Below are 10,971 nucleotides of genomic sequence, written 5' to 3'. Positions count from 1 at the left end.
AAAGTTATGCATGAGCGCTTAGACGCGGAATAGCTGTCAAACATACTTGAGAATAATAATATACAATTTTAGAAGTTACAGAAGCGTGAAATGAAACTGTTAACATAACCCCGTACCCCCGAGGCGGAGGCCGCGGGTGAGCTAGCAAGCCATAGCGAAATATAACCACATATCTAATTGCAAAAGCGGCAAACAACAATGAAAATTCCATTAAAACACGGGAATGCCCGAGAGCTGAATGTCTATTTACTGTGGCAATTACTGCTAGTTTCTACAGAACATTTTCGAATTCAAATATATGTATATATCATTACATTCAAAAAGGGGATCAAGCCCCATAAAACTAAGACGGGTTCTGATTTGAAAACCCAATGAGCATTTGGACCATACAATCAATATCAAGTAGTTACAGGATAGCCTGGTAATCAATAGCACAAGATTGAACATACATAACAGAACCGGAGACGGCCTCCAAGCATAACTCTCGCAAGAGAGGATTCTCCATCGTATGCAGCGAAGGCAGCTGCAGGGGTTTCCCACTGGGATTTAACCGACAATGGGAGCAAGGATTTCCGTGCTGAAACAATAAAGATTCATACCCAATCATATGTAATAGCTCTTGTCCGAAACCTCTAATCACTATAAACTAGAGCAGAGTATGAAAGGCCATAGCATACCTGTGTTAAGCCGGTGAGATGCGCTGCTGGAGAGAGAGCCATGGACGGATCTGCAGCATAGTAGGTTGCAGCTACAAACCCGACAATGAAATTATGAGAACTGTATGCGTTACTCCAGGTTAACAAAACCTAAAACTTAACCCAAGAATTGTCAATGAAAATTACCTGCGAGGACTTGATACTGAACGGAGAGGCAAACCCTGGAGGGTTACAGTCTGGATGCACCAGGGAGCTGGTGTCGAACTGTGGAAGGAACATCGAACCAGATCCGCAAAGACCGCGGCCCCAAATGAGAAAATGATAAACTGATTTTCACTCATAAAGTCTTAGTAAAACCCTTGACAATTTACAACCCTCCGATCACCCAACTTAATCCGGACCGTCGAAGTAAGGCGGGAGCCTGTGGTGATAAAACCGAAGTCCGCAATCCCAAAGCATCACGTGGCTAGTGAAACCTGGTTATGCCACCTGCCCCGGACGTACTGCCGCGTTTATGTTAGGATGAGTTGTCAACAGGCTCTGTGGCGGGATATCAAGTCCACACCATTAACCATTGTAAATATCTCGAGCAGATTGTCATCGGTAGCATAGACCAAGGTATGGGTTATGTTAATTCGGTGAGGTGGGTGTATTGAAAAGTATATTGAAACACGCATAACCGTAAACTGTGGCATAGATATATATATATAATACACCCCGACTTATGTATATGTTAACAATGTTTATGGTTGACAATTGCTTACGCTTTATGCAAACGTTTTTTTTAATAATAGGAAAATTGAAGGTAAGTGCACTTTAATCATATAGTTGACATGGTTATGGTCACAATGATTGGAAACAAAAAAAAATCATATGAGCATTATGTTTAGGCAAGTTGGTATGTATAATAATAAATTTTTTTTTTATGGATATATGGCTAGGGATGTGACAAGTGGTATCAGAGCCCAGTTTCAACGCTGTGGCCTCAAGTAGAACATACCAGTATGCAGAAGGGTACACCAAGCAACTCATGCAAGCTAACAATGTACTTAACTGTGTTCTGTTTATTTGCACTGATATACAGAATTGCAACAAATCAACAGTTAAAACCAGAAAGGAGACAAAATGCAAGAACCCGGCAGTAACCCTCAAGAAAATGCAGAACTGTGGGTGCAATTGGATGCAGAGTCACGGAGTACGAATCATGCAATCCTGGAAGCCATCCGGGAATTGAAGAATGAAATGGCACGGCTGCGAGAGGACAACGCACGTCTAACAGTTGAACAGGAAAAGATTCTGAAAAGCCTGTCAAACCGGCAAAACCCACCCCTGTCCAACCCCAGTGCAGAACAGCAAAGGGTAACAGAAGAACAAGATCATCAAATGGTACCTGAAAACTTCCAAGACAAGGAGGATCACTCTGATAATGCACCTCAACAGCAAACATCAAAACGTCAGAAAGTGGAATTGCAGGGAGAATTCCGAAAGATTAAACCTCCACATTTTGATGGTGAGCAAGAGGAAGCTGCTGAAGCCTGGTTGATCAATATGAACAAGTATTTTCAGTTGTATGAGTACGACCACAACCTGAAAGCAAGATTGGCAATCTTCCAATTGCAAGGCAAGGCAACCTTGTGGTGGGAAGAAATCAAGATAGTCAAAGGGGTCAGCGAACGAACTATTACATGGGAGAAATTCCAGAAGTATTTCAAGGAGAGGTACCTGACAGAACGCTTCTATGATGAGAAGGCAAGAGAATTTCATGACTTAAGACTGGGACAGCAGACCATGGATGAGTTCATTAATCGTTTTACCTCGCTGCTACGTTATGTACCTTACATCAAGGAAGAAAAAGCCAAGGTTCAGAGGTTTGTGAGCAGCCTACCTTCATACATAAGGGAAAGGATTGAATTCGATAATCCTAGAACCATGGATGAAGCCATCCGTAAGGCGAGAATCTGTTACCAGCAGAGTAAACAGAAAGGGGACACTTCCCTCAAGAGATGGAATGAGAAAAGAAGTGGTCGGGTGGTTGGAAGCAGCAAAGGAAGTCGCAGCAGTGGGAATAAGAGTGCCGGTAAAGGACTGAGTAGCAGACCTGCTGCAAGGAACGCGCCCCGGTCCAGACCAATGAGCGAATCTAAGGCTAATGAGCAGTCTGTTAGATCAACTGATGAAGGGATGACCAGACCACCAGTGCAATGCTGGGGTTGTGGAGGACCCCACTATGTTAAAAACTGCCCGCAGAGGAAAGGAACAGACCAGATATCTCAGATACATGAGGCTTCAACGGTTGGGGACGTGGCCCGTAGTGTGCCCAGAATCAATGCGGCGCTGGAGGACCGTCAAGCGGAGTACCAGCCATCTATGATTGAGTTCGAAGGTAAAATCTCAAACCTGTCCTTAGCTGTTCTTATAGACCCAGGGGCTACCTTAAGTTATATTAGTCCGAATATAGTAGAACGGTGTAAACTGCAGGCTGAAAAATTCAAAAATCCGTGGCTGGTCCAACTAGCTACAGGGGCCAAGAGACGAGTCTTGGCCAAGGTGAATAATTGTGCCTTAACCTTAGCAGGGCAGCCAATAGTGGCAGATTTGAATGTATTACCGTTGGGCTCCTATGATGTTTTGATTGGGATGGACTGGCTGGAGAAACACTGGTCCTTGGTTAACTGCAAGACCAAGACCATATATTATAAGGATGACCTGGGAGACCAGCAGGAATTGCAAGGAATTAGGCACCCTGTGCAGATTCGACCTATTACAGCTACCCAGTTAGCTAAGTGCATCAAGAAGAAATGTCAAATCTACGCTATCCAAGTGGGATACGCAAATCAGAAAGACACAACTGCCATGCTAGGTAACATGCCGATAGTGCGGGAGTTTGCAGATGTTTTTCCCGAGGAAGTGCCGGGATTACCACCAAAACGGGATGTGGATTTCACTATTGAGCTAATTCCAGGGGCAGCACCTGTATCACGGGCACCCTATCGTATGAGTGTGCCAGAACTGACAGAATTAAAGATGCAGCTACAAGAACTGTTAGATAAAAATTACATCCGTCCCAGCGTGTCGCCTTGGGGAGCCCCAGTGCTGTTCGTCAAAAAGAAAGATGGAACTTTACGGATGTGCATTGATTATCGCCAGCTAAATAAGCTTACAATCAAAAACAAATATCCTTTGCCTAGAATCGACGAGCTCTTTGATCAGGTGAAGGGGGCAACGGTATTTTCAAAAATTGATCTGCGATCTGGTTACCATCAGATCAGAATAAAAGAGGAGGATATCGCTAAGACCGCCTTCAGAACGCGGTATGGGCACTATGAGTTCGTGGTGCTACCTTTTGGGCTGACAAATGCACCTGCCACTTTCATGTGTTTGATGAACAAGGTGTTTCAGCGGTTTTTAGACAAATTTGTGCTGATATTCATAGATGACATTCTGATTTACAGCAAATCAAGGAAAGAGCATGAGGAACACCTTAAATTGGTGTTGCAAACTTTGCGGGAACATCAATTATATGCAAAATTCAGCAAATGCGATTTTTACAAGGAGGAGATACAATATTTGGGCCACGTGATCACTAAAGAGGGCATCGCTGTGGATCCTGAGAAGATTAGAACTATAATGGAGTGGCCTGTTCCAAAGGACGTGGCAGACATTAGGTCCTTTATGGGGTTAGCAGGGTATTATAGAAGATTTGTCGAAGGCTTTTCGAGGGTAGCATACCCAATCACCTCTTTACAAAAGAAAGGAAAAACATTTAAGTGGACCTCAGCGTGCCAAAAGAGCTTTGAGCAGCTCAAGCACTTACTTACTACCGCACCTATATTAAGTATCGCTGATCCTAACAAGGATTATGTAGTCTGCACGGACGCAAGCAAGGAAGGTGTGGGAGGAGTGCTGATGCAGGAAGGAAGAGTCATTGCTTACGAATCTAGAAAGTTGAAAGAGCATGAGCAGAAATATTCTGCTTACGACATGGAGCTGGCTGCTGTCATTCATGCCCTGAAAATGTGGCGACATTACCTTGTGGGCAGAAAATTTCTGTTATTAACAGACCACCACAGTTTAACGAACTACTTCAGTCAACCCACCTTAAATGCAAGGCAAGCTCGCTGGGCTGACTTCTTAAGTGGGTTCGACTTTGAAATTAAGCATCTAAAGGGTAAGGAGAACCGAGTAGCGGATGCATTAAGTCGGAAGGTGCAATGCGTGTGCAGGATTTCAGTTAGTGAGTGGCAAAGTACCTTATTGGAAAGGATAAAAATAGCGGCTGAACAAGATGCTGTTTATCAGCACATCAAACAGAAATTACAGCAGCAATCTAATAAGGAATTACTACAAGGGTACAAACTAGATGATGCTGATATGTTGTGCTTTAATAATAAGCTGTATGTGCCCAATGAAGACAGCATTAAGAAGATGATTTTAGATGAGTTTCATACCAGCCATTATGCGGGACACCCGGGCTACCAGAAAATGGTTACCGCACTCCGCAAAGAATACTACTGGCCAAAACTGAAGCAAGAGATAACTGAGTATCTAGCACGCTGTCTAGAATGTCAGCAAATTAAGGCGGAACACATGCACCCAGCAGGACTGTTACAACCTCTACCCATTCCAGAATGGAAGTGGGAGACTATATCCATGGATTTTATAACGGGACTGCCCAAGACCAAGAAGAATAATGATTCCATTATGGTGGTGGTGGATAAGTTGAGTAAGGCAGCACACTTCATACCTGTGCAATCGACATATATGTCTGTACAAATTGCCCATATTTTCATGCAGCATGTGTTCAAATTACATGGGCTGCCGAAGGTGATTATCTCCGATCGGGACGTCAAGTTTACATCAACCTTTTGGAGGACACTGTTTGCGGAACTGGGAACACAGCTGAATTTTAGTACAGCTTATCATCCCCAAACTGATGGCCAAACAGAACGAGTAAATCAAGTTGTGGAAGACATGCTGAGAGCATGTGTTTTGATGAAGCCAACTCAATGGGAGGACTATCTCCACTTAGTCGAATTCGCATACAACAATGGGTACCATTCCTCAACTCAGATGAGTCCTTTTGAGGTTATGTACGGGCGGAAGTGCCGCACACCCGCAAGCTGGGGCGGACCGGAAGACAGGTTGCGAATTGGTCCTGATATGTTACAGGAAATGGAGAATACAGTGAAAAGGGTGCGTGCTAACTTGAAAGCCGCTCAGGACAGGCAGAAAAGTTTCGCTGATCGAAAAAGAAGATTTAAGGAATTCCAGGTTGGGGATCATGTATTTGTGAGGATCCAACCAAGAAGGAGTACCTTGCAGTGGAGGGGATGTGCCAAGCTAGCACCTCGTTACTTTGGGCCTTTCCAGATCTTGGCCAAAGTCGGACCGGTCGCCTATCAACTTGCCCTACCAAGTCATATTAAGATTCACAATGTGTTTCACGTATCTGTATTAAAGCAATACGTTTACGACCCTAAACATGTGATTCAATGGCAGAATGTGCGGGTAAGAAGTAATCTGGTTATTATGGATAAGCATTGTTTATAAACTGAAAAATAACTAAATCCATTCTGTTTGCAGGTCGAGCCGGAAGGCGAGGTTCTGGTCGAACCACTGACCATTCTCGACCGGAGAGAAGTGCAGCTGCGGAAACGAGTTATTTCCCAAGCTAAAGTGCAGTGGCAGCACTATGGACCAGAGGAGGCCACTTGGGAAGATGAGGAACTCCTTAGGGAGGCTTATCCAAACCTGTTTACAGGTGATAGACATCGGGACGATGTCCAATCTCAGGAGGGGGAGATGTAATGACCCCAGATTTATGTAAATTTGAAAGTTACTGTGGTAAAAAGACGAATACAGTTGTTATTATGTTTTAAATAAAACTGTGGCAAACTAATTCTGATTAAATAATTTAATTGAAATATTTTCTTAGAATTGCTGGCAGCCTCTAAGAGGTGAATCTTAAAGAAAAGAATCAGTGTGATAACTGATGGAACTACCCTTAAAAAGGGAAAAAAAACCCTAACTTGGGGGATTCTGTGCTGTGAGGACAGACAGAGAGGAAAAAGAAAAGGAAAACAAATCTTGCTCCAAGGGAGGGGGTAAGGAGGTTAAGTCTGGTGAGGACCAGATAACCTGGCACCAGGAGTGCACTGTTCCTGTTGAGGGCTGGAGGCCTGCAGGATTGCTCGGGGGGAGAACACCGTCCGAAGGATGGATCTCATTGGCTGGGAGGAGAGCAGAAATTAAGCAGGTGACCTTTGTTTGAATGAAACCATTCCTGACAGAGGAAATCAGGTACGGTTCCAAACTGGTAAGTCCCTGATAGGAAATGAACATGCATTAAAGTTACAGTAATTGAATGGGAAAGGACTGTTGTTTTTCCTAGATGCTGTTAACAGATTTCACCCTGTGACCTTGAGGTAGAAAACTGTTAGTTAATGGAGTAATCAATAACTTAACCCGATATTAACCTGTGCAAAATTACTTAAAGACTCTGTGTAGAGAGTGTTATTAAAACGGGCGCACTTATAAAACAAGGAATCGGTGACAAGGTCGTAACCATGCACCGATGGATACAAACAAGGAAAGCACTGTGTGGTTGTACAGTGGTATTAAACTACGTTACATTGCATGTAGCCAGAAAAATGAAAACATTTTATCCAACCCGAGAGCGGAGGTAAATAACTGTAATAGAGATGATTTCATCACAACAGAGAACCTGTGCAAGCACGATGATGATTCATTATTCCTAGTATGGCCGAGAGGCGATGCATGCGAATAAAATGACAGACCTTCGTATTCATTATTCCTAGTATGGCCGAGAGGCGATGCATGCGAATAAAATAACAGACCTCGTATTCATTATTCCTAGTATGGCCGAGAGGCGATGCATGCGAATAAAATGACAGACCTCGTATTCATTATTCCTAGTATGGCCGAGAGGCGATGCATGCAAATAAAACTACCAACCCTCGAATTTAACACATGAACTGTGAAAACCATGCATGCATATATATAAATACAAACCCTCATATCAAACAGATGAACTGTAAAAGTTATGCATGAGCGCTTAGACGCGGAATAGCTGTCAAACATACTTGAGAATAATAATATACAATTTTAGAAGTTACAGAAGCGTGAAATGAAACTGTTAACATAACCCCGTACCCCCGAGGCGGAGGCCGCGGGTGAGCTAGCAAGCCATAGCGAAATATAACCACATATCTAATTGCAAAAGCGGCAAACAACAATGAAAATTCCATTAAAACACGGGAATGCCCGAGAGCTGAATGTCTATTTACTGTGGCAATTACTGCTAGTTTCTACAGAACATTTTCGAATTCAAATATATGTATATATCATTACATTCAAAAAGGGGATCAAGCCCCATAAAACTAAGACGGGTTCTGATTTGAAAACCCAATGAGCATTTGGACCATACAATCAATATCAAGTAGCTACAGGATAGCCTGGTAATCTAGCACAAGATTGAACATACATAACAGAACCGGAGACGGCCTCCAAGCATAACTCTCGCAAGAGAGGATTCTCCATCGTATGCAGCGAAGGCAGCTGCAGGGGTTTCCCACTGGGATTTAACCGGCAATGGGAGCAAGGATTTCCGTGCTGAAACAATAAAGATTCATACCCAATCATATGTAATAGCTCTTGTCCGAAACCTCTAATCACTATAAACCAGAGCAGAGTATGAAAGGCCATAGCATACCTGTGTTAAGCCGGTGAGATGCGCCGCTGGAGAGAGAGCCATGGACGGATCTGCAGCGTAGTAGGTTGCAGCTACAAACCCGACAATGAAATTATGAGAACTGTATGCGTTACTCCAGGTTAACAAAACCTAAAACTTAACCCAAGAATTGTCAATGAAAATTACCTGCGAGGACTTGATACTGAGCGGAGAGGCAAACCCTGGAGGGTTACAGTCTGGATGCACCAGGGAGCTGGTGTCGAACTGTGGAAGGAACATCGAACCAGATCCGCAAAGACCGCGGCCCCAAATGAGAAAATGGTAAACTGATTTTCACTCATAAAGTCTTAGTAAAACCCTTGACAATTTACAACCCTCCGATCACCCAACTTAATCCGGACCGTCGAAGTAAGGCGGGAGCCTGTGGTGATAAAACCGAAGTCCGCAATCCCAAAGCATCACGTGGCTAGTGAAACCTGGTTATGCCACCTGCCCCGGACGTACTGCCGCGTTTATGTTAGGATGAGTTGTCAACAGGCTCTGCGGCGGGATATCAAGTCCACACCATTAACCATTGTAAATATCTCGAGCAGATTGTCATCGGTAGCATAGACCAAGGTATGGGTTATGTTAATTCGGTGAGGTGGGTGTATTGAAAAGTATATTGAAACACACATAACCGTAAACTGTGGCATAGATATATATATATATAATACACCACGACTTATGTATATGTTAACAATGTTTATGGTTGACAATTGCTTACGCTTTATGCAAACGTTTTTTTTAATAATAGGAAAATTGAAGGTAAGTGCACTTTAATCATATAGTTGACATGGTTATGGTCACAATGATTGGAAACAAAAAAAAATCATATGAGCATTATGTTTAGGCAAGTTGGTATGTATAATAAATTTTTTTTTTTTTATGGATATATGGCTAGGGATGTGACACTGGCCAGAGAGAGATCCGCAGAAAAAACAAGAAAAACGCCTGCCCTGAGCCCTCCTCTGTATAAGCGGCTCCGCTCCTCATTTCTCCGTACAATAACTATGGTGAAGGAAGTAGTAAAACCATCGGAGGAAGACGAATGTGTTGCCTGGTTTGAGAACAGAACTCCCATTCATTCACCAAAGAGCCATAGGAGGTACTGAATCCATGGGATCAAATAATATTGCAATCTTTCAAATGGCTTAGGCTTAGTTTTCTTTAAATACAAATAGTGATATAAAAATGACTACCTTCTTCACTATTATTAATAAGAAATTTCATCTCTTTGAAAAAACAATATCTTATATTATTCTGTGGAAGTTGATGAAAACAAGAAGCGAGTCCGATTGATTTAGGATTTAGTTTTGTTTATAGAGTATTCCCCTCCTCTCGTGTATAAATCTCCAACATTATAGTTAATGTACCATAAATTTATTAAAATACTTATTTTAAATTATTATAAAATCTTTTAAACAAAATTTATGCTCACCTGAATCCCACTTCACTTTCGATAGACATAAAATCCTCTCTTATTTTTCCCCTCAAAATCTCTTTACTAATATCTGATATAAAATCTCCTTTCTACTCGAAAGAGAGAGTTGGTGTGCCTATTTTTGGCAACCAAATAAATTATATAAAAACGGGTTTCCATTACTAGGGTTGGTGCTGGTCAGTTGAGAATTCTACGGCAAGAATACCCTAATCACTCTCAATTAAACTTTCGTATATATATATAGTTATTAACTTTTGTAACTTATTAAGTTACAAGGTTGATATGTCTAGAGTTTGCTCTTATTAGTCCCTTTCTTCGGCACGCAGGGATCGCTGGTCTCTGAGCATTAATATGTTATTCAATTTAAGCTTTTCCCAATTTAACGAAGTTTCTAAAAGCAATTTCACTTCATGAGAATTTTAATCAAAGTTTTAAATTTGACCTTTTATTGGTACTTTCACGTGTCTTGAGGAATTTTAGATATCCAATTTTCTTTTTATCCAAAGTATGAAATGAAACTCGGCCAAACATTTCATTTTTATCCAATGTCGGAATATATTATACATATGAATTTCAATTAATGCTAAATTTCAAGTTAGCATTAGTCTCAAAACATTAAATGCTTCATTAGTTTTCAAAAATCATTACAAAGTTAAACATATTTTTTTGGGATCTAACCTAAAAACTTAAGATATCTGAGACTTCTATTTTGAATTGCCACCTACTACTCCTGAATTTCCACCTAAGTCTCCCATGCAAAGCTTTGCATGGTGTCAATCAAAGCTACATCCTTTTGGCTTCTGGCTCATCCTTAACAGGTTCATCCTGTCCTTAACAACGCTCCTGCTAGATTTAACCTGAAAAGCTACATCCTTTTGGCTTCTGGCTCATCCTTAATAGGTTCATTCTGTCCTTAACAACTCTCCTGCTAGATTTAACCTGAAAAGTGTGTTACAAAAGTGTGTTGCATTAACTGACCAGACGCTGCGAACATGCGAACAAAAGAACTAGTTAGAAGCTGCAATCACCAATTGCAGAAAAAAGAAAATCAGAAGAAAGAGAAAATCATAAGAAAGAAAATCTAACAGACAAGGTGATTGTGCTATTCAAATCATGTAAGT

At 41.8% G+C, this 10,971-nt stretch overlaps 1 protein-coding gene across 1 annotated transcript; it reads right to left on the bottom strand.

Moving 5' to 3' along the window:
• Positions 1–236: 236 nt before the first annotated feature.
• Positions 237–8,806, bottom strand: LOC149228548 (uncharacterized). Its single transcript, XM_089375698.1, has 3 exons — positions 8,554–8,806; positions 8,389–8,459; positions 237–577 (listed from the first exon to the last, which is right to left on the bottom strand). The coding sequence occupies exons 1-3, from the start codon at positions 8,706–8,708 to the stop codon at positions 426–428; spliced, it is 378 nt and encodes a 125-aa protein (XP_089231824.1). The 5' UTR covers positions 8,709–8,806; the 3' UTR covers positions 237–425.
• Between the last annotated feature and the right edge of the window lie 2,165 nt (positions 8,807–10,971).

This window comes from Pinus tabuliformis, chromosome J (assembly GCF_031772625.1).
Source record: "Pinus tabuliformis cultivar Carrire ecotype Pingquan chromosome J, CPIR1, whole genome shotgun sequence".
Lineage (NCBI taxonomy): Eukaryota > Viridiplantae > Streptophyta > Pinopsida > Pinales > Pinaceae > Pinus > Pinus tabuliformis.
The sequence above is the reverse complement of the archived record's forward strand: the minus strand, read 5'-3'. Positions and strand labels throughout refer to the sequence as shown.

Coding starts and splice junctions, on each gene's coding strand:
- LOC149228548 (XM_089375698.1), bottom strand. CDS start 8,708: ATGAGTGAAAATCAGTTTACCATTTTCTCATTTGGGGCCGCGGTCTTT. Junction 8,460..8,553: donor TCAGTATCAAGTCCTCGCAG/GTAATTTTCATT, acceptor TCGGGTTTGTAG/CTGCAACCTACTACGCTGCA. Junction 578..8,388: donor ATCTCACCGGCTTAACACAG/GTATGCTATGGC, acceptor TTATTGTTTCAG/CACGGAAATCCTTGCTCCCA.